General features: G+C 37.9%; 1 protein-coding gene across 1 annotated transcript in view; it reads right to left on the reverse strand.

The window, feature by feature from the left end:
• SAMD12 (sterile alpha motif domain containing 12) overlaps positions 1–25489 on the reverse strand; it is an 89022-nt gene that overhangs the window by 20231 nt on the left and 43302 nt on the right. The window contains exon 4 of the mRNA XM_085299565.1: positions 491–631. Within this exon, the coding sequence (XP_085155691.1) occupies positions 491–631 (141 nt within the window). The remainder of the gene's footprint in view (positions 1–490; positions 632–25489) is intronic.

Here is a 25489-nt window from a genome sequence, read left to right on the forward strand (position 1 = left end):
TTAGAAACAACTCTATTCAAGTCAATAAAATTCTTCCAACATGAAAAAGGAATCAGCCATCTGCAAAAAGCAGAGTCCAACAGGTAATTTTCCACTGACAGCTCTTACCATAAAATAAGTTACAGAAATTACTTTTTTTATTTAACACTGAAAGTAAACAACTAATGCAAAATGCATAATGTCTATAAAGACAGTACATTGTCTGATAGTCCCCTTTGTATGTTATTATGTTCATGTTAGTAAGCAGGCATTTGAGTAAGGCTACCACCAAGCTGAAGATGGAGCCTACTTATCGTGCAAAACAGGCAACTGAATATACTTATTTATTTATGCATTATTTTACCTTCTGTTCCCAACTTGGATGTGGAATCTGTGAGACATATTCACACATCATTTCTTGTGGGAAAATGCCAAGTCATCTTTTATGCCCTCAGGCAAACTTCTCCTACCTGATCCAAATAGCTGCCCACATGAAAATTATTTTTCATACCTTGTGTAAGCAACTGGAGGTTTCGGACTTCTTCTCTCACCTTCAGCTGAAGGACTTGCTGCAGAATGTGCTGTCTCAGGCTTTCCTGGGCAATGCCCATTCGTTCAAGCTTTTTGTCAGTGAGCCTCAGCAAAGCACGGCCTAGATGAAAAAGGTAAAAAGAAAAATCACCCAAGGATTTCCATAAATGCAATAGTCTCACTCTGACCGGTTGATTTGCCACAGCAAAAATCTTTAGCCTTGAAATACTTCAATCTGAAAGGATATTGTTTCATCAGCTAGATAACTTCTTACAATCAGAGATCCGTGTTCTACTTTTTCTTTTTCTGTTGAAGTTGTATTTTATTTTGATGCTCTGTGAGCCATTTAAGCATGTAAAATAGGTGACTTGTGCCATTTTAGATGACAATGGTATTTATACATTCCCATAGCCTGGTAGATAAATACAATACATGCCCTTCAGGAGTGGCATCTCGTCTCCCACAGGTAGAATACCCCCATAAGTCTCCTATTTGCCCAGGTCTAAAATGGCTCTTCACATCTATTATTTTCATCATTTAAATTACTCTCCATAAATTACCAGTGAAGTGAATGTGACCAATTTAATCAATTTTAGATACTTTGAGGATGACATTTCTCAGGAGGGGTCTGTGAAACAGCCTTCTAAATCCTTCTGAACAGTCAACTATCACAGAAGAACAGAAAAAAGATCCAGGTTTCCCTTCTCTGGCCCCAGGTAGGATCAGTTTTATCTAAACGAGTCCTGAAAAAGATGTCTGCCCAGCTTGTTCTTAAAGAGTGTAAAAGCCTTGCAGGCAATCACTCCCAGTTCATCATTTATGTTTTCCATTAGGAGAACGTTGAACTTTGGTCCCACAGACATTGTAGAAGACATGTTACAAAACCAAACAATCCAAACTCTCCAGATGCTACTAGTGGAACTGTGACTCCATCTTTTGGGCACCACTATGCTATAAGCAAACAGGAAGAAAGCACTACATTTGCTGAGCCAACACTAACAAAGAATTTGGACCAAGCAGAGAACCAAAGCATAACGCAGAGCAACAAAATTTATTTTTTTTGGTCTTCAGAGGTGTTGTAAGCTACTATAGGGACCTGTGTCCTGAGGCCCTCCACTGAACCTTGCAGTATATGTATTTGCCTATCTAAAGGTGCCCTGGTCAATACTGGCAAAGCACACTGGAGCTACATGGATACTACCTGCAAAAATGTCACCTTGATTCTTTTTTTTAAATACACTGAACTTTTTACCTCTTCTAGTTTTGACTTCCAGTTCTTTTAATTATTAAAAATCCCTTCTTTGATTTCTCAAGTTTTATTCTGACACCAGAATAGGATAGTAAAGAGTAGTTACTCCCTCTGCAACAACACAACAGCGTCTGTGCTACCCATTACTGTGGCTTTTGGATGAATGGTGCAATTTAGCTCATAATAAAGTATTACTCAACACAGCAAGATAAGGCCTTTACTCAATTTCTTTTCTTACAAAACAGCTATATGGATACAGAATTTTTATGATTACTTTAATTAAAGAATTAAAGATAAATCAAATGCTAATGATTTAAAGGAGTATTTGCCCCAAACCCAATAGTTAGCTGTATCTTCATCACTAACTACTAGATTTAACTCATAAGCAGGTCAATTCTTTAAAGTGGTTCGTGGTTGGAATCCTGGTATGATGCAAATATAAAACTGAGATATCACTATTAAAAAAATAAGATTTATTGGTCAGATAAGAAAACGGCAGTGTTCATACATTTTCTGCCTTCCCATGTTTCTCAAGCACTCCTTTATGCTAAGGAATATGACCTTCTGATTAAGAAAACTTTCTTTGTAGTCCTAAACAAGAGGAATTCTATGGGTTAATGTAATATCGAAATACAGAAATTATTCTCTTACAAATCAATGCCAGCTGTCCAATTCCCCTGGTGGTAGAGATAGTAATAATGACTTCAATTTTTATATCGTCTTATCACACTAAAACATCTCAAAGCAATTTACAAAGGATGTACAGCAGTCTAAGAATATGGCCTGTAATGTCAATCTAGCAACTGAAAGCAAGCAAAAAGTAAACAAGTCATCAGTTTAAAGACTGCCAGCATGCATGTCATCTTAGGGCAGGGACTCAGCAACATTAATATGACAGGACAGAGAGGCTATGCATCTCATCCAGCTCCCTCCACCTCCTTTTGGCCAAGGGTTTAGCCACTACTCTATTTCTTCTGGGTACTTCTTTATTTCATATTCAGATAGATTCAGATAGATTCAGGTAGATTTGCTACCCTAACCCTCTGGACATTGAGCGCACACAACACGGACATATCTCTTTTCAACTCCTGGCATGCCAGTTCTTCCACAGATTTGGCTCAAAGCACAATACTATTGGGAAAAAAATACTCGTACTATTTGCAGTAGCTTTTACAAATTGATTTAAATTAACTCTTTTTTGCACCAAATCCAGTATGACATGTTAAGGCAGTGATGAGGCAAGAAGGCAAACATCCAAAGGCAAAAGATGGCACTTCGAGAATGCAGTAAGTGACCTGAACTAAGAAAATTCAGTCCTTCGCATGCTCTCTTTCCCCTCAACCATCAAAACAAGAACATCCAAGTCAGAACTGGAATAATTTATTGTTATGGTACTAAGTCATGCTTTCACCTTTGAAAAGATATAGCTAATGCACAGATCACAATCACCAAAGAGAGATAGTTACTAAAGACAAGATTTTCACAACCAGCTAGTGATTTCAGATGCTTCAATRACTTGCTTTCTTTACTGCATATATCAGAAAGAGTTAGCATTTGTTACTAAAGACTGTAAGGGTTACTGAACACTGGAACAGATTGTGCAGAGAGGCTGTGGAGTCTCCACCTTCTGAGTTGTTCAGAAGTCAACTGGACACAGCTCTGAGCAATCTGCTCTAGTAGACCCTGCTTAGAGCATAGGAGTCAGGCTAGACAACCTACAGAGTTGCCTTCTAAACTCAACTGTCTTGTAATTCTGATTCTATGACTCAGCCTCCTCAGAAATAAGGTTTCATAAAGGATCTCAAGATTAAAATCTATTGAAAAAGATATTAATGAAGGAAATTAGGAAGCATACACAAAAGACAGTCATTCCAGCAAGCATCAGGGATAAAACAAAAAGACGGGTATACAGTAAAAATTGGGAATAGATTTTTAATTTTCAGAGTATGTTGTAGAGGACACATTATCCAGTGTAGAGCACATAACAAACATAAAGTTCTCAAACAGTGCACTCTGATCTTTCCTATGACGCAAATAAAGGAACTTTACTCATCTCTCATTAAAAATCGCCAACATTAAAGAACTGGTGCTACCTCTTTAAAGGCTGCTATATACACAGAAGTAGCAGCTGTATACATAAAAAAAGCTAGCAGATTTTTTTCAAAAGCATCTTGACAAAAAGAACCATAAAAATCAACAGTAGATAGCAGGACATTCACAAACTGTGCTAGTTCTAGTTTACTGTGAGGCAGGAAAATAACTTTTTCAAAAAGATCTCAGTCAGTATCTACATGTATCTTTTAGCACCTACAACCCAGCCCTTTAATACTCAGAAAAGATCAGTCATGGAATGTGCTGAGACACCCCGAGGGCAGAGATAGAATATAAAATACATTCCAGCTTAATAATGGATTGACGGCCTAATTTTTTTCTAATATCACTTAGCTGTTCCAGATCTCATTTGATCAAGCTGAGATTAGAAGAAAATTTGAATGGATGGAGAAACAGCACATGCCATAGAACATTAATATGAGCATAAGCATTGGTCCACTGAGGTTGGCATTGGCCCTAGAGCAAGAAATGTGGCAGGGTCTGTTGTACCCACTCAAAAACGCTCATACCTCCCCCTGTTGTCACAGCCTACTGCTTGTCTTTTTTCCAAGCCTGTGAAGCCAAATTGACTGCCAGTCCATAGATATCTAGAGGGATAGCACGCTAGAATGCAATGGAGATGAATAAATAAATACAAAAAGGATTTATTAGAAGTGTGCAAGAATTGAAGAAATGAAAGGAAATGAGAGTAGATAGTAACAGGTTAGTCTCATACAAAACTTTGAAGTAAAGAAACTACCACTAATTTAGAGTTGATGAAGATGACAAATCACTAGTAGGAGAAAGTGATGCATTTGTGAAATATGGCTGGGAAAAGTGATCTTGTCTCTTGAGTACAACATGATAGGCATACCTGAATATCAAGACAAGATATTCAGTATACTTATCATGGCGTATAGGATCTAACTGAAGAATGGACATGGACATTAAAAACGTTCTATTGGGCCAGACTAACAGCCCATCCAGGTCTGTATTCAAAGTGACAGTGGGAGATGTATTTAGGAAGACTCCCGGGAAGACTACTTCTGAAAGGGACTGATGTACTGTCTCAGCATCTAAAACATTATTCTAGGGATATTAGACAGTGTATCCGTTTTAGCATCCCCTTATTGTCTCCATGTCTACAAATTTGTCTTTTTGATCCTGCTGATACTGTCTACCTCTGCAATCTCCTGTTCTAGAAGCTCACTGCCCATTTTTATCCATTTTATATTGATCTCTTACTTAATTGTATGGAGTGCTTCCTAGTTCTTCCATTCCAATATTTGGTGAGCAATTCCACATTCAGCTTATCAGTTGCTTCCATGATTTTGTAAAACTCAATCATATATCTCTTAATCATATTTCCAGATGGACTCAGCTGACAAACTGAGAAAAGCAAGAACAGATTCACTAAGATCTTAAACTATTCAAGCTGAAAACTTGAAAAAATATTCACGAGCTACAAACACCATTTTAAATTGTTTTTTTGTTGACACAATAGAATATTCTTACATAATTGATAATAACATCCTTAACTAGTTTTTGGGTAGAATAATTTCAAACATATTGCTTCCATATTTGTCTTTTTAGTTTTGTAGACATATTAATAAGACATATTAATATTTCTAACTCACTGGGTTTTTCTACTTGAAATAGTCTGATCACAGCTTTTCTCCTGCCCATACAGGTGGATGGTTGTTTCTCCTCACTTCAGTACTTAAAAACAAATGTCCAAGGACTTATCAAAGAAGAGACTTCCATGAGAGAGAGACACACTGATATCATTGGTCAGGTGCTATTCTTGAACTCAAGTAAGAACAGGCACAGAGAGAGGCTATGACTTCATAGTGAGGAATGGTAAACTTATTTTATGAGAGGAGCTAAGAAAAATGTAGTAAGTCAACTGCAGAATGAGAATGACCTCATGATGGCAGTTGAGGGAGATGAGCACAAGGGAAAGAGAAGAGCTATTAAAGAACAAAGTTAGTGAGAACAAATAGATAGGAATACAATTGAAGAGGTAGCAAAAAACAGAAATCAACTGAATTTTCAGGAGAAACTTGACATGACCTCATAGGGCTGTTCTTGATAACCTAGAGATCTTCTGCAGTCTTACATTTTTCCTACATCAGAATTAAAGAGCATGTCTCTCTTTTGCATGTCGGTCTCATCACTAGTCAAACCGGACACATCAGTCATTTGGTCATGAATGCCTTGGCAAACCTATAGTTTTTCTTGAAAGGCAGTTAGATCCGGCTTGTCTCAATACCTGCTGTAGCCCTATCTAAGACTGGTGCAGGCAGCAGGCAAACTGCAGCTTTCATTACCATCTTTGCTCTGCTTTAGCTACCTATTATCTCCCTAATCAGGGAAGACTCGCTTGCTTCAAAAGTAAAAATGGATTCATTTTTGATTGGACTCACCATAGCAATAAACATTTTACTGATCTACCTGTTACAATAGCAGCTGCCRGCATAGGCAAAGGACCACTAGTTTCCAAAACTGTGATCAGACCCCTGATATTTTTACTCTTGATACAACGAACAGCTCTCAACTGAGGACTCACACAGAGACCATGAACTGCTAAATAAGAGACATAAGGGGTACTGTTTCAGGTAAAGTGAGGGAACAACAGTTTCTAATGATAGGGAACAGAAAGAACAAAGCCTATTTAACCCGGACGAGTATCAGAGATCTTCAGTTCTGGAAGTTCTCTAACACCAGTGCCAGTAATCTTGTGCTTTCTCATCTTGCTAGCAAATGCAGCAAACCTCCACGGAGCTATAGGAATTACTTTCTGGAAAGTCACAGGAATGGGAGATACCTATGGCACCAAAGTTCCTCCAGTGCAAAGCACAGGAAGGCACTTCAGTCTCTTTCATAAACCAAAACAGCTTTGGACTCGCCTTTATTTAATAACATCATCAATCTAGAATAAAATGACTTTATTGCTTTTTATCATTCATGATTTGTTGGAGCGGTATGAGGCCAATTCTACAGTAATTTTTTTGCAAGAAAACATATTGTCATATTGGTTAATTAATGTCTAGTTAAACTCAACAAAGCAGCTATGTAAACAATGGCACTTTCTGAATATTACTTACATCCTTTCTCTTCACGTCATGTCTGTTTACACTTTTGACAAAAGGAAGTGATGACTACTGTTACTACTGCCAGTAAGTCTACAATAAAACCAGTTAATTTCTTTAAAATCCCTCTCAAGTCTCAACTCTTCTCTAACACCTTTCTGATCTTCCTCTATCCTTCTGAAGTAGACACACGAACACAACATGAAAGAAAAGTAATTCAATACATCATTAATTTAGCTGCATTTTCAAATTCAAAATTAGCAACAGCAAAAGTAAGACTTTGCTTCTGAAATTATCTGTTTCTGACCAACTCTATTAAGTGGTCAGTAATAAATGTGTGAAGCTATTTAACTCAAATTACTTAGTTTGGGGTAATTTCCTCTCACCTTGCCCTTGCCCTTCCCAATTCCCTCCACACAGTAGGCTGTCATTGCTTTACCATTATTATATCTTACTTTAATTCTGGACTAAACCCTGTGAGCTAATATATCTTCTACTCCTCAATGGTCTCTGAAAATGAAGCACCTTAGGAGATCGTTCGGTTGCACTCTTGGTTTCACCTGGCTTTTCCCAAGCATCTTTCCCAGCTAGCAATTTCCTGCTTCTCATCTGCAGTTATCATTACCTTAGGTGCTGCTACATTCTGCTGGGCAGGGTCAAGAATGTAGTCACAGAGCTGTTGGATTTATGCTACTGAAAGAAATCAACAAGCCTGTGATAATGGTGAATTCATGTAAAATACTGAAAGACAGTCAACTGCTAGAGTGTGGGGCTAATATATTAATTTTAGAGATCATATTTTTTAAAATATAAGAACAGCTTAAAATCAGTAGTGCACCCCTACTCCTTCCCCACTAGACACTTTCCTCTAGCCAGACATCCCAGAACTGTCTAAGTATCTTGAAAAGTCAYACTAAAGACAAAAATCCTGCTCCAGAGGTGAGAACCTCCTGACTCCCAACTTCTCCCATAAACAAAGGTAGCCAGCAATTCCTGCTCTTGGACTCAGCCACATCTTTTCATAAAAGTATTTCATCTTGTACTACCTAGCCGGGAGCACCACACATTCTCACATAGAGCAAACTGAGTTATCACACTTTGAATTAATTACTCTGGAGTCCAAAGAGTTATAGATGTATTCTGAAATAATTTTATTCTAAGACAATAATGGTTCTGTCCAGAGAAGGGAAGGGGTTAACAAGAAATTGTGCATCATGATTACTGGAAGTGGTTCAGTAAGTAATTTACTCTACTGATGGGAACTATATTGATTCCTTACCAGTCCTGGGTAAAAGACTGTTAGACAGTCCTGTTTTTCAGCTGAACATATTCAAGACCTGATGATTTTAATAGGAGGAAATAGTAATAACTTGAATTCCCCTCTGAAATATAAATTCAGGCACAAATCACATTACACCACTTTTAAAACGTACTGTAAAATGCAAGACGACCATTTTTAGTGCTCTCAGGAAGGATTCGACAGGACTCACATAGTAAATTAAGGATAAATGTAAACCTTTAGTAGGTAGCCTATAAATCCACATTACTTGTTGTATACACATTTGTCAACCTATCTCCTGGCCATACAAAATTATATATTATCTGCAGCTATATATAAAAATATTAAGACATGTAATAACGGACTTCCTTTGTATTGCACATGATATTTTTTAAAAAAACAAAAGCCAGGACTATTGTTTGCTAGTATCAGTGTGGTAAATTTATGGTCTCCCTATTCAAATAAACAACCTTCAAGGTCTTTTTTTGTTTGTGATGAAGAGAGTGAATCTGTCGACACCTTTGATTTTCTCTATCATCAGCAGGATACACAGTTCTTTGATTCCTTGTTAATCTAATGTTGCTCAGTATGCAACCCATTATGCATTAGATATCCCATTTCTTTATTAATTACAAAAAATCACATTAGATCATGCCTGCTGGCAAAACTCCTGTTAATTTATTCAGGAGTAAACACACATTCATATATTATAATGAGTAGCTTTTACACAGAATAGATTAGGAAAGGGCAAGCCAATTTGGAAAGCATTAGAATTGACTGAACTCTTTACAGAAAATTCAAACAAGAACCTTTCCCGTAACTACTAGCTGTGGACCTTACAAAAATCACTTTCCACCAGCAGAAAAGCATAATTTAATACCACAAGAAAAAAAAAACAAACACAGACACAAAACACAAAAAGAGCCTCATTCTTGAAATGCCCAACCCAACCGGAACTGGGAAGTTCTGCAAACCACAGAAAAAAGACTTAATTTTTGACATTTGTAAAGTAAAAGTGATTCTGTGGTTCTAGAAATAGAACTGGTGTGTGCACCCAGTAAAGGTGAGCAATCCCTGTGAAATATAGACATGAATTCAAAAAGTTGCCATTTAGTTAAGTGAGGAAGAACATCTGCTTCTATCATATACACATGTACCCCTTAAGCTAAGTGCACAAGACTGGAAGACTCATATGGCTGAAGACCACCCTCTGGGATCTGGCTTCCAGGAACCAAGGGACAAAAATTATCGTTAAGTATTGTGACCTGCTCTAATTTGTTAATAATTAATCCGAACAATAACCCAAAGGTGTTAAGAGCACAAAATACGTATCAACATCCAGATCCTTTGCTATGTATATATGGAAGGATGGGGGAAGACAATCCATTTATATGCAGTTATCTTTCATGTTTTTGCAATACCTAAGAAAGCTATCTCAAGAACCATTCCGTTCTTTCTGTGATGCTGGGGACAGTCTGCCCTTCTTCTTCCTGACTACTCTAAGCAGCATGCAGCATTTAGGCAAAGACCTATATGAAAAAGCAGTATATGGAGTATCTTTAATAAATTTTTTGAACTTTTAACACAAAACTTGCTGGAAGCAAGGAGGACCTATATCATGTACCCAAATAACTTACTATAATACCTTACCTAAATCCTGTGAGCCCTCAGAGGTTCAGTAAACCACCATTTAGGAACCTATATTTTCTAGCAAGATTTTCTCCATTACTGCTTTATTTTTAAAAAAGTAAAATTGAACCCTATTAAAATCAGCTTTCATATCCCAGTGCTGAGAAACATACATTATTGCTGCTTTTCCTAAGCTGCATCCCCAGCTCCCTTCTGCTCCATGCTGTTATCTCCAAACAGCTTTCAGTGCTGCTTTCCTCCATGCCTGCACTGACTTTTCATTGTTTTTAATAAAAAATTAAATTGAGAAAAGTTTTGTGTTAATATTCATGATGTTAATAATTAACATCAATAAAAATGTAAAATTAAAAGCAGTATGCTCATAGTTTAAATACTGCAGACTGCCTCAACTCTCCTAACCTGCAGGATAGTCCACTTTTCCCCTGTGGAGTGCTAAAAGTGCTACCATTTCTCTTCAGGGGCTTTTAAGTGGAAGCCTGGCACCCGTCAAGCTGCATGCACGATCTCTGACGGGCCCTCAGTTTACAGGGTATGCCGATCAATTTAAAACCTATTCTCTTAGTGTAAGAGTCACCTCTGGGCAACTATGTGCACAGTCTTTCAACAACAGATACTAATATCTATTGGTGCGTAGCTGCTCTAGTACTATGACAAACTCTGCAAGAGCTCCTTTGCATTTTTTCCAGCTTTTACCACTAGAATTACGAGGAGAATCAGGAAATCAGGGTTTTATATGGCTGGGTTATTTCTTCTACAAAATACCTACACTAGACCTACAGAAGCCTGAGGGACTATGGTCATTTTGGACCAGAAATAAAACAGAAACAATGACTTACTATATCTAATTTGTAAACACTGGGGCATTGTAACAGAATCCAGACCTTATTTCCAAAAACTTTGTGTCCTATACACCATGTATTTCCAAGAACAGAAGCAGAGAGCAGGACTCCAGGCCTGAGGGAAGAGTGTCCTTGTGGCTGAGCTACTCAATCACACACTCCTATATCCGTGCGCCAACGTATCAGGGCTGAGGAAGAAACCAACGTTATTTCTCCTAGTTTCTAGATGAATATTTTAACAACTACGTAGCTATGTAAAAACTGTGCAGTCAAAGTCTGCCTTCCTCCCTCCCTTACCAAAAGCAGTAGCACAACGGCATTTCGCCTGGAGTCTGATCTTGACAGCCTGTATTGGACATAGACCAGGCACCTAAGCTAGTCTGAGCTCTTGAGTGACTCAGGCACAGAAAGACTTGGTTTCTGAATCACCACCAGATTTAAATATGACAGAGTTGCTCTTCCGCTGAGACTGAGACAATTTTGGACACACCTAAAGAAGCAACTCCAGGAAATTTTACAGCTAAAATAAAAAGGAAAATATGGTGTACAGGCACCTCCAGGCTTTTTTTGCAACCACCCAAATGACTGTTCTGGATTATAAATTAGGGTTTCAGTTTGCAGTCTAAAACATCCCACTATGTCCTGTGTTAGACACCAAAGTCCATAATTGGATTTGTCCTCAAACACAGGAATGGCCATACTAGGTCCCTCCAGCTCACCCTCTGCCTACTCAGTAGCAGATGCTTAGCAAAGAGCTTGGGAGCAAAGCAAGAATATAGCAATACTTTGCCAAAATACTCTCTCAGCTTCCAAAAGCTTGTGGTTTAGGGACTACTTAGTGTAAGTAAAGTTGGCTAATTTGAGCTATAGCTGAGCTTAAAGTCAGTGAATGGCTTCCAGTGACTTTAGAAAGACTGAGCTGCTTGTGAGAGGAGCCTCAACAACACTTAAAATAGTAGAATAATTCCCCTATCCTGAATATGCTTTGAATTAGTTGGAAGGGGCAAAACAAGAATCAAGTGCTGCAAGGTAACCATAAACTAATTAAAATGAGAAAATAGGCACAAGAGTTCAATAACGAGAATAATTTATGATCAGAGCAAATTAGCTGTGAATGTGTGACTCTCAATTCCTTTCAGTCTTCAAATCAAGCCTCTGGAAAAGACAACTGAGGCAAGCTTAGGTTACTGGGATCAAAGAAGAGTGAGCTAGCACCACTGGGAAGTTGTTTACTTCTGCATAAAACCTCATGTTCCAAAAGGCTTTAAAAAAATGTAGGAAAAAGTAACAGAGGAAGATAGAGAAATTAATATAAAGAAAACAAGTACTGGTGAACCTCCAAACCTCAAAAATATTTTCTGCTTTATAAACTATTGTCTTTCTGAAAATTTAAGTGGTTTTCTTTCTACTATAAATTAAACTCTTCAGTGAAAGTGTACATTGCTCTGGAACAGTAAACATTAAAGCACTGTGTTATGAATCTTCAGTTACGCCTTGTTTTTAACAGAGAACGTATGAAGGGGACACATTAGAACACATGACTTGAACTACTAACTTATTTTCAAAAGAGGCTTTGAGTTCAACAAATATTAATCAGCCACTAAAATCAAACTAGAGAAAAAGCAACAATTTTGGCTAGTGAATATACTATAGTCCATATCAATGGTTTATAAGTAGTAATTTATACAGAGAAGTAAAATTGAAAACTATCATCAAAGAAATTTCCTACAATCGATACTTCACAGTAATATCAAAGACTGGCTATGTAAGTTACCCAAAAGAACAGATGACACACTGTTTAAGTCCACTGTTTAAGTCCTTTTACTTAAGGAATATATATTAGATAGCAGTGGGACATTGATTAAGTCTAGGGCCAGATACATTCCTGGCACAAACAGAGACTATTCTAACAGCTTCAGTGGAAATTCCTCCAGAGCTCAGACACAAACACACAAAATCATTTTTCCACTGGTGTACACACAGAGTGAAAGACAAGAAACACAACATTTTCAGCCTGGCCAAACTTTCCTGAGCCATAAGGATCTGGAGAACGTTTTCTGAGTACTACCACTGAGCCATAAATTTAATTCTTAGGCAAGTACTAAATCGTTTATTTATTTCCATCACCGTTCATTAGCTTGCACTCAGTCTTCAGTAGAAGAGCCAAATCGCTTCAGATTTAGTTTCAAAAGTACTTTTGCTTATGCATGAAAAACAATTTCTTGTTTCTGCATACTAAATGAACATTTAAGTTGTCTTTCCTCATCTGTAGACGCAAGCTTTGCAAGACACTTGCAGGTAACAACATTCACAGAGCAAATCTGAACAGCAGCAATACACACTCCAACAGCAATAACAAATACTACAGGATTATTTAGTTCATCTTCCAGGGTACGATTAAAATATTAAAACAAATACTCATATCTGTAAATACTCCCTGCTTAATTCACTTGTGTTTTCTCCTTCATGTTCTCCTTTGAGTCCCTTTCAGTATACATTTAATGCCTGTTTTTCCTCATTATTTTTCACTATTTTCTTCCCTAACTRCTTTTCTTCCCCACTTATTTTCTGTAGTTTTCACAGACTTCCCCAGTTTCGCAAAACTCCCCTGATTAAGGAATATGTTTTACATTATGGATTGGCCATGTGAGCACTGACAGTGTGAAATCCTGTCAATACCACAGATGTCATTTCAGCTAGATAGGAAGTAGGATCATAGCTATCTACACATTGAAATATGAGCTACTACTTCTTCAGTACAGTTGCATGAGATGCCCATCTAAATCAAGGTAGCCCTAGTCTGTTCCCAAGCAATTTTCTGATGACCTTCAAAGGTGGGAAGCTCAAGATTCTTTTGCAGCATATAGAGAGCCACAGGCACTCCCATTCACCTGCTCAGAGCAGCTAGGTGCTATTTAAATGATAAGCTGGAGATCACATAAGGTCCATCTATAGTGTTGTAGGAAACATCTTCCATGATGGTAGTCCTGATAGACAAAAAGTTGAACACAAGCTAGCGGTGTGCCTTTGTAGTAAAGAAGGCCAAACAGCCTCCTGGGCTGCATTAGGTTGAGTGTTGCCAGCAGGTGCAGGCAGGTGATTCTCAGCACTAGTGAGACACATGCATGGTGCTGGGTTTGGTGCTGGGCTACCAGAAAGGCATACCAGAGAGGTATGGAGCAAGTTCAGCAAAAGGCCACAAAGGGACTGGAGCATCTCTCATTTGAGGAGAGGCTGAGGTTGCTGGCGCTGTTCAGCCTGGAGATGAGAAAGGTCTGGGGGAATCTTATCAATGTATTTAAATAGCTGATGAGGAGATTCGAAAGGATGGAGCCAGACTCTCCTCAGCGGTGCCTAGTCACAGGATGGGAGCCAATGGCCAAAAACTGTAATGCAGGAGATTCCATTTAAACTTCAGAATAAACACTTTTACTGTGAGGGTGGTTGAACACTGGAACAGGTTGTCCAGAGAGGCTGTGGAGTCTGTATCCTTGGAGATATTTAAAACTTGACTGGACAAGGTCCTCTGCAACCTGCTCTACTCAACACTTCTTGAGCAGGGGGATTGGACTAGACATTCTCCAGAAGTTCCTTCCAATCTCAATGATTCCATGGTTCTATTCTATGAAAATACACAGCAGCAGTAAAAATCTGGCTGCCTGTGCTTCAATAGTTAGCAAGGTCACAATTAGCAGCTAGTGAATACAAGAGTCTTACATAATTGTTATATCAATATATTTGACTGAAATGTGCAAGCTATGGAGACAGATAAAAAAACCCAACACCTATCTGATTGGAACCTTACTCAAAATTGTTCATATAACAGTGTAAGCCAAATACTGTATTCTTCAGTAGGAGTATCCAGACATCAGATTTTAATAAAGGAAATACTACAGGAATACTAAGGTCAGAGGGGCAGAAGGATGAGAGATATTAAGCATGTAAAACATGGCTTTTTTGACTCTGAAATTTTACTCAGTCCTTTCAACTTCACCTAATCTTGCATGCTCTAAAAACAGCTATTGCTGGTTCCAAAAATGTGAATTCTTTGCCTATGTCCATACCAGAAAATTAACCTAACGCTTCCCTGGAAATTTCTAGTATAGCAGCAAGCATAGGTTGGGGGTTATTCCTCTTGGATAGTCTGACATAGCCACCATGTTCAGAAGAGTACAAGTCCTTAGCAGTACAGACTTGAGCCCATTAGCTTCAGTGGCAGATGTTCATGGAAATGTCACTGACATCAACACAGCAATATTACAGAGTCGCCACTTCTGTTGGCAAAACCCAACCAGGTCTACCGACATAATATACCTGCTACATAGGGTCTATCCAATCTTAAAAACAGGAGGACTCACAGCATTCCTTGCTTCTTCCTAAAAAACTAAGAAAATAGGCTGGTTTCTTGGAATTCAGAGATTCAGAGATCAGATAAAACTGCTTTCTCTATGTAAATGCTAGTGTGCCCATTGGTACAAGTCAGAGCAGTTGCAAAGGATTCCTTCAGCTATTTCTTATCCATTAAAATAATTCAGTTCTCTTAACAATGGAAATGAAGAAAGACAATGGGAGAGTAGATGTCTGGGTCAGTTTTTGTGATTGTAGCAGTTTTTCCTTAGATTTAATTTTGATCTAATAGTTCACATCCAAGTGTTTGATGCATCCTCCTATTTTCAAGTCTGTCTCAGCTCTTAACTTATCCAACATGAGAAAGAGATTCTAACATTTCCAAACACTGGAAATCAAGAAGAGAAAGAAAAGAGGGGTTAATGACTGGGATACTGTGTTTGAAGAAGGCTACATCACAGTTCTTCTAGAAATACTGTTTTTCAAATGTCCTGTAAAGAGATAATGTGTGAAAGAGAGCCCAAACAGCAGCAATCTCGAGTCCAATTTTGGACTGTTTCTGAAAGACAACATGCTACGTACTGCCTTGCACAATTCAGAAGACCTACTAAGGATTTCTACATATATATTCTGCGTGCTTTACTGGAATCATTAAACTAGTTGTAGGATATGCCTGTGCCAAACCACTAACTCTTTGGTGCACTTTTAATGAGTTCTGCAACTCTAACCTCTGAAAGTGAGTATTACTCCTGAAGCATCATCAAGTCACACAGAAAAAGTTTTGAGATTTACCTAAAGATTTTTTTTTTTAAATCAGGCTTTAGAACACTGTACTGACCACTGCAAAAGGTTTAACTAGAGGGGTGATGGAAGAGGTTAGAAAGAGCTATAATGCCAAGATTTTAGAAATTTCTTGATTTTCACTGCCTCACACACACTTTGACAACGGAACATCTGCATCTATGAAGAGAGATGGCATCTCAACACTTGTAGCATTTTGGAATTGCCAGTTCTTCAGTGTACTCTCTAAGCTTACAAAATCCTTCACTAAACACTTGCTTAAAAAAAGAGAAATAATTCAAATCTACCTTTAAAAATCTCAGAGTGACTGGTGGAAATGGCTTTTAGAAAGCTAAAAGGATAGATCAGTACCTAGCTGACCAGGCTCTTAACACAGCAATGTTTTTTGCTATGACTGACTGCTGCAATGCAATCAAGACTTTCCTGAAAGCAGGAGAGAGGCACTTCAGTAGAGTATCAGATAATCTCAGTTACATGAAACAGTCTCTACGGAATTAAGTGATTAAAAAAAGACAGGGAGAGATACTCTTACCTCAAATCCAGGAGCAGCTAGTGGGAAATGCATGTTTTCAGATAAGAAAATTTTACTTGTGTGATAAATACTGCATACTTCACAGGTTCACGTATAGTTCTCTATTTGTATGTGAATGCATGCAAAGTATCAATCATAACTGAGAAGCTCAAGCTTTCAATTGTATTTTATATCCCCATTTTTAATAAGCTATTTATTATAAAGTTATTTTCACATAGTATTTGTTCAGAATTTCTTATGAGGTTTGCTTGGATGTTATGGCAGTAATGCTTCAAAAGGGAGAGAGAGGAGTATAAAGCCTTCAAATGAGAAATGCAATGAAATTTCAGATTATTATTATTTTTAATAAAAAACTCAATAATACACCAACATGAAAGTTGTTCACATTAAAACATTTTTATTGTAGAGTCATAAGGCTGTGCAAAGCTAGAATGATGTTAGCTTAAGGCGGCTAAATTGCTTCTTTAGCACGGAAGTTTCTATCTTCTCACACTGATAGTACAATGAAAAATAAATCACTCAAGTTATCTTCAGTGCCTTTTAAAAAAATCTTAGATGATTTTTTTATTATTATTATTGTAATGTGGTGAAAAACCACACAGAAATGGGAAGACAAATAAGTATAATTCCTCCTAAGCTTTCTTATCACCCTAAAAGAGGAATAAAGAAGTTGTATCATCTCTAGCATAGCTGTTACATTCAATCCAGTGGTGGCATGGAAGGAAGGCAACCCTCATACATTATTTCTCCTCCCATTAAGTTCTATTTCTACATAGTCTTAAACACTTACAGGAATTAGAAGTATGTCAGTTTGAATTGGTACCTATGGTCAAGATTTCTGTTCCTGCTCTAACTGGGAACCACTGAAGATTCTTATGACTCCATCCGGTTTGGTAGGTTACCAGTATCTTGGGTTCGGATACAAGTTATGTTATTCATACCGCCCCAAACTTTGAAAGCAAGGAGACCCATCGAACAAAGACACACAGATTTTCAGGTTACAGCATTGTGCGTCTCGTTGAATTGTTAGGCGACAATTGTCAATACAGCTACTGTAGTTTAATCACAACCGTTCCATTTCACAAAGGCACTGAAGTGAGTCCTGGTTATCCCCTTACTCAGCACATGTCCTGACTCCTGTTTTCATTTCTCTGTGAAGTCACTGTCCGACACCTGGCAAAGATAAAGCTCTGCTCTCCAGGGGTCAATTACACACTGAGCACTTCCAGTACCTGACCACAATGCAGGTGCCTGAGGCACAACTGGGGAGCGCTTGGGAGTATGACAAACATACGTGATCTCCCCACAAGCTAAAATTGCACAGGATGGTAACAGCCACACACAGATACCTAACAGTAGAGATGAAATCTTGCCTGGATGACCCTGGACTAGGAGAACACATCAGTTCACAACTAGACGCTGCTTTACTGATGGYATGGGTTATAAGAAACTACTTGGAAATTTTGATAGGCTTGCAGGAATTACAAGAGGATGCAAGAGCATCCATACCTACTTTGTTGAGCGCAAATTCAATCTACTTCCAATGTCAATTAGATGACATACCAAGTTTATGGACACAAGGCGTGTTAGTGCAAAACAATTCAAAGTAGAGTCAAACTAATTCGACGCATGGGGTTGTCCGTGCTGGGCCGCTGCAGTTGCAGTCAGTTCCAGTGCTTTCAATAGCCTCCTGCAGAGGAGAATTTACATGACTGGTCACTGCAGTTTGAGTTCAGCTACGAATTCTTGTCTTTTCTGTGCTTAAAGAAAGCCATTAATTGTTGTAAAAAAGAGGAAACCTGTTTTATTTGGGGAGGTTGTTTGTTTGTTTGTTTGTTTTAATTATGTATCGGTCTAGATACTTCAAATGCTTTGGGGAAGCTAAGTAATTTTTTAACAGTTTTAAAAATCTTTTTTACATGTATTTGAGAGATACTATCAAAACATACAGCTTCCCGTGTACTCTCTCACCACTATATATAATTGCAGGTTTGTACAAGTGAGTCTGTTTCAAATTATGATTGTTTATACCCTTCTTTTAATGTGGGCAATTCATTCAGGTATAAAATGGATCCAGTACATCAGAGCTTTTTCCATACAAAAGTGTTAATGGCACTGCAGTTTACATCTTTTTTTTTTTTTTTCTGCCAGATGGATGATCACATTGGTGTAACAGTTCTCAGCAATTTTTGCAAGGCAGCAATAGACTGTACAAGATTTAGTAGATGCTGTTTAGCCAGAGTTTGCTTACATAAAGAGCACGCAAATACTTGTTTACTACTGAAAGCTTCACTTAGATGGGGTGTAAAGAACCATATTCTACTCCGACTTAAATTTTCAAGACTATTCTGACTAAGAAGAAGGCAAGTTTCCATCTCTTCCTGTAAGTTATATTCTGACATCTAGAGTCCCAGAACAAGTAATAAACGCTCAGGTGCTGTAATTGTTATTTTACTGACAACTACTTAGCTCTCTAATAAAGGGGAAAAACAAACAAATAAAGAGTCAGTCCTGAAACACACCTGGTAAAAAATAAAAACAGTCTGTCAGGGAAATGAAACCAGACATTACCCATCAAATTCAAAGCAAAAAGGCTCTTTGAGTTCTTAAAAGTGGTGTCTCTGAAGGTCAGAACTTAATGCAGCCGTCAGGACAGAAAGTAAACATTGCAAGTTTTTCAAAATGGACTTCCAACAACATTCAGAGAAATGTCTCAAACAACACAAGTCTGAATCACATACAAAACCTCAGATAAAACTCACATGGGCATATATGGTGCTCACTTAGTGGGCACTTTATGGCAGTAAAAATAGTTGTACCAGCAAATAATCTGGACAACCCATTTTTCTAATAAAACATTAAATAACGCGATTACAAACTATAGACTGAAGAGACGTGCAGTTTTCTACTCTATTGGTCTTTTTTTCAGATGCTATTTTTTTCCCCAAAAACATCCTTATTACATCTTCACCTTTAAATGTCCTTTTTTTCCAGTACAAAATTCACCATCACTACTGAACATATGAACATACTAAAGCTGCACTGCTCAGATCTTAGAAATCAGGAAATTGTCTAACATGCTGTAGGTAACCCTGCTTGAGCGGGGGGGGGGGTTGGACTAGATGATCTCCAGAGGTCCCTTCCAACCTCCACCATTCTGTGAAATGTCAGCTTTCAGGTTACATGAGCAGTTTTATCCCCATCCTTTGCTCATACGTATTACCACAGACATTTTGACTATCTGCTCCTCAAAAATGTAAGAGTTAYCTAACCTGGTGGAAGTCCGTGAGCAACAAGCTATTGGAGGACAGGAGGACACTAGGATCACGTCACATCTTAAACATCTGGCACTATTATACATGCTTGCCCTGTACTCATACTTTTTCCTAAGCACATACTTTTGGCCAAAAAGGAGTCTAGGCTAGATGGACCTTTGGCCTGAGGCAGCCTGCTCATCACCACACCTATATTGTTAGTTTAAAGATACTATGATCCATGATAACTATAATTACAGCTACTCAACACCTTTCATAATCACCAAGTATTCTTGAACCACAACCACTGAGGCTGAAAATTTCTGTCATTTATTTTGCAATTAGACTGATTTTTTTGTTAACTTAATTGTTTTGCCAAAATTTCAATGTTTTTCCAACACAAGGTCAAGGAAAATGATCACACTTAAGAGTTTGAAAGAGTAAAATAACCATGGGAGGAAGAAAAACAAATCAAAATTTCTATTTTGAACACAAGACTTGAAAGAGAATTGCCTTTGTGCCAACATGCTGGCTTCATGATGATCTACCCAAATTTTTCCATATTAGAATTTTTACACCATTTCTGCCTGCAAACACTCAAAGCATCATTTCAAGAGACTGTGCATGGCCAACCCCAGGCTAAAGGACAGAGATGGTTTTCATCCACAATCGCTTATCCAAGTCAGGTAGCGCCTTTGTGGAACCCGCTACAGTAAAGCAAGAGAAGAAAACTCTCTCTCCCACACTTTTAAGGTTTCCACTGCTGGAGCTTAGGTAGAAAGAAGACAACTGTTCAATATAAAGGCCAAAAATCTGAACACAGGAAAAAAAAAAAAAAGGTTGAAATAGACTGAGATTGGGGAAAGGGTGGACAGTTCCAGTCTGAGAGGACCAAGTCAAAACAWGAGTTTGCCATCTTTTAAATGGACGTTAATCAATACCTGAAATAGAAGACTTTTGAGACCTCCTCTACTGTCAGCCAGTTACTGTAAAATTCACTGGCAAGAATGAATCCCTCATTGTTCTGCAGTGATGGGTCCCTGCAGAAGCTTAGAAGCCACCATCCACATCTGTAACACCAAAAGCAGTCATGAACAGCCCCATCGAATTTAACTCTGCTGAGGAGCAATATGGGAGTCAGTGCAGTTCAATATTGAGTTAAAGCTGCAGTTTGCTGGTGCATATGCATTACGATACCTATTCCTCCACTACAGTATCACATATTCCCTCAAAGCTCAGGGAAAAGACTACTTATGAACACTCTATGCAACCTTTAATCTAGACTGAGAGCAGTTCTCAGGCAAAGCTGTGTCATGCTGCAATAGTGCAGATCTTACAACCTATGAAAGCGATATTAAAGCTGCAGGAAATTTGACTCGGATGACCCAGCATTAGAGTTTTTCCTTGAACAATTCATGTCCTAGTTTAAAATTTAGCTTGTTCATTAACAAAAAAAGAAAGAAAGAAAAAAAAAAGGGTCTTCTGCAGCTCTAAGGCCATTGTATTCTTTTGACAGCATACTCAGGGCTGTGAATAGCTAGACTGTAAGGAAGTTATAAAGGAATTCTCCCACATTTTTGGAGTGTTTTGCCTTGTCCAATCAAAGCCTTGACTGGGAAACACTTACGGGATCCAAGATTTAGAAGTCCACATCGAAACAAATCAGTCTGAAAGTTCACATACATTACCCTTCAGCTGTGAGCTCTTTAATTCATTACTAACGCATGTTGACTGTTAGCAAAAAGATCTCAAAAGCACAATTTCTACTAAAAGGCCTTGTGGAAGAGACAACTCCTTGTTTTATCCTTGCCTCTCCGCCCACAAATGCATCACACACAGACTCCAGCTCCTCAGGTTAGTGTCGCAGCACAACTTGTGTACAATGAAAATGCCCCCCCCATAAACAACATCTCTTGAAGAACTCCCAGGTGCTGGGCTTCTGCCACAGCTGAAAAGATGCAGTGCAAGATAGAGCACTTACTCTAGTTCAACAGTACGTTTTCTACCCGTTTTCCCCTGGATTCTTTGAATGGTCTTTAAACTAAACTTGTCACCTATCAAGGAGGAACTTCAGAAATACATTTATATTTTGTCAATTTGAGGCTTTTACCTGAGATTTCTCATAGAAATAAGAAGAAACATTTAGACTCAATTCAAAAGAAATTAACAATTATCACACTACCGACCTTGTCTGAATAGGTGATTATTTCTGTTTTCATTAAAGAAAATTTACACATCAAGATAAAATCTCTTGGAAGCCTACTGTCCTTAAAAAAAGGACAAACAAAACTGAACACAGTTCAGTTTTGCAAAACTCAAGTCATAAGGGGCTTCTAACTGAACATGAGAAAGGCTTTAAATCTCAGTTAGCCTTTAAATAATATATGAATCTAACCTACATGCTTTCTGATCACACAGACAAAAATATAATAGACTCAAGCCCTAGGAGAACTGTTGGGAGAACATATAAGAACATGTAAGAACATATACTACACACACATTATTGAATACACAAAGGCCCTATATTGAAAGTTTTACCTGCATCCAGTCTGACTTACTGATTAAGCAAGTAGGAAAAAAAACTTGTAGATAACAAGAACAACAGCTGGTAACTAGGCAGATTATTTTATCTGTAGTTTTGCTAATTAGTTTCTCACACTATGTGGCATGCATGGTTGCTCATTTGAGCTTCCCAGGGGTCTTTGCTTCTGAAGGACTAGATTCTTAAGAAGCAGAAACACAAAACCACAAAAAGAAAACAGCTCTCTCCAAATTCACATGAAAAGGTTGTAAAGTACACTGGAGCACACAGACTCCAGATATTTCTGCCAAAGGATCCCTGTGATTGTGCAGTCCGAGTGCTGTGTGTAACACGTTACCAGGTATTTCTCCACCCATCTCCCTCACCTTTTATAAGCTCAATTCCATCAGTGTCCACCATTTCTCCTAGTAAGCCATTCAACTGCTGAGTGACCAGAAAAGCCAGAATTCATTTTCCAATTACTGGGTCATCCAACCTTCCAGTTTCAGCTTTCAAACATATGCTGTTGTCCTGCTAGGTGCCCCTATACCCAGTTACCAAGTCACCTATCATTGTTCCTTTCAATAGTTTCATCTCCTCTAGCATCACAACACAAGGCTTATCTTCCAGGCCTCGGAAAAGTTGGGGTTCCCATTTCTATCTCTTTCTGTGCTATTCTAAGAATTAAAACACCACAAATGCACATAGTATCCCAGCAGAGGTCTTAAGTGACCTGACCTGTGCATGTCATAACAGCCTCTGCTATTCACTAGAAAACCAGAGATTAAATTAGTCCTATTAGCTTTACATTTAGAGTACATGTAACTTGGCTATTCACAAGACCTCTTAATTCATCTTCTCCTTCAAGACAGCTTTCCAAGAAGAAACAGGCTATTTTTTTGCGGGATGCAATGATTTTTCATATATTACACTACATTTGACTACAGTAAAATAAATTGTTAGGATCACTTAGCCATATTATTTTTATGACATTGTACTCTTAACCTGTCCTGCTCCTGGCTGCAAAATGTAGGTAACCAATAAAAAAATCTGAATGGCACCGCACAGCCAGTCAACCCAAGAAACACAAATAATGACCCTTTTCATTACTGCACACAGACATCTGTTAGTGAACCAATTTGACTCCCATGCACAGTATATGGACTTAAAAGCCAGATGTTTAAGATGTGACATGATCCTAAGCTGCAAGCTTTGTGGGGGCAATGAGAAATCAAAATATATTATATTCTACATGGTACCTGTTAACTACTATACTTGTAAGCTCGCCAAAGGAAAAGAAAAAAGAATGACCAATAAAAGTATCAGGTTAGTTTGACAGGTTGCACATCGAGATGACTGGTATTAGCTCACAATACAATTCTTTGTAGACAGAAACACAAATTAACTGTTCCATTATTTTGGCAGAATTGACAGGAGGTTAACAGGTCTGTAGCTCCTTGTGTTGAGTGTAATTAAAACAAAAAAATCTCAAAGATCATTTTTGAGCAGACAGAAGCTTTTGGAAAGAGTCAATATAATACAAGTCTGAATATGTGACATCAAAATGGATTGCATACATCTGTGAACAGCAAATTGAGAAGCAGATTAGCTTACAATAAAGGGTACAGGTGACATTCATCACAATCAAACACTCCTGTTTGTTTTTGATAAACCAATATACAATAAATTTTATTTACTTGCATATAACATTCATAAACCAATAGATACAAGCATTTTAGCACTGTGGTTTAACTAGTACTTGACAACAGACTGGACTACTGTACTTTCATATATTTAAAATGCTTGAAACACATTTTCACATTCTCAGCATTTTTCCAGAGGGTGTTTACATTAACAACGACACCAAAAAAATAAAACACATAACAAACATTTTCTTGTAAGCCATTTGAGCGTGTCATATATTTGGTACTGTTTTTTGAATAAATCTATTAATCCATCTTCAAATTTTATTTAAGTGCTGTTCTATTTAGATTAAGAACACATTCTGCAAGATAAAAAAAGAAAACTATGTAACCTATGCAAAATAAACATTAAAAAGCGGACATTCAAAATTATAAAGTCAACACAGATGAAAACCTGTGGCAAATATATCACTTTGACCTGAGAATAGGTACGTCATCTCAATTCTGCAATTCATTGCACACAACAGAACCTGCAGAGAAATTAACCGGGGTTTACATGTATAAACTTAATTGGGGGAAATCAAATAATTTCTAGAAGATCTTCCTCCAATCACAGCATAATGTCACCAGGCCCTATGGAATGCAGGTGCCCAGTCTACACAGTTGATAAGACTTGGATTACATTGATGGCTTGTCTTAAATCCATAGTTCACTGACAAAAAGATACCTATTTGCTCCTGTGTACAATTGTTAAGCATTTTGTGAAACAGAACAAAACCTCAAATTCCCTTTGGGAGAGTTTTTTTTGTTGTTGTTGTTTGTTTGTTTGTTTTAAGCCAGTGATTTAGAAGTGATGTTTCTTTCTGTCTGAGGAACCTGGAGACTCCTCTCACTCACATGGCGAAGAGGATTTTCTCCCTATTTCCTGTCAAGCTATTCAGGAGCAGCAWGAGGTCTGATAAGATGAAAGAGCACCTCAAGACTTTTGCTGGACAGCTCATGTTCTGACATGTTTATTATCCTTTAACACTGCTTCTGCAGTAAACATGTAGCAAGATATTTCTGAATGCATAGTAAAATGTACCAGTATCCATTGAAGTTCAGTGAGAACAGAACACCTGATCTTCAACACCAACACAGAGCCCTTAAAAGTAGGACTTCACCTATTGGATTATGTTAGACAGTCACTGTCGTTAACAATTAGCCATTGCAATGGGAATCTCCCAAATTTTATCTGAGTTTAACCACTTAATACTGATTGCTGCATAACGGAATTCACCTCTGACAAATACATTTGGGCTCAGTAAGGTTAATGGTTTCATTTTATGAAACCATTGTTTTTTAGCAAGATGCACAAAAGGCATGTGACTGCTTAAGAAGGTTCATGGTTTAACCTAGGTGTCCATGTTTCAGACAAAAACGACTTAATAAGATTCCACTTCTTTGCATAGGCTTACATTTATGTGTGCAGGGTTTCTGTTCAGAGTAGCAAAGTCAATGGAAAGGCCCAAGTTTGTAGCATTCAATTGCTCTTCTTAAAAAAGCAGCAGTTCAACCTGCTGCACAAAGAAATGACAGTAAGGCTTCTCCTGTATCAGTTAAGCACTGATCATCTCTAGGATCTGGAGAATCAGCTAAACACTTCACAGAGCATGTGCAGATCTTTGCAGGGTGAAAGGCT

The sequence above is a fragment of the Rhea americana genome, unplaced genomic scaffold (genome assembly GCF_003343005.1).
Source record: "Rhea americana isolate MKP2758 unplaced genomic scaffold, rheAme1 scaffold_0, whole genome shotgun sequence".
Classification (NCBI taxonomy): domain Eukaryota; kingdom Metazoa; phylum Chordata; class Aves; order Rheiformes; family Rheidae; genus Rhea; species Rhea americana.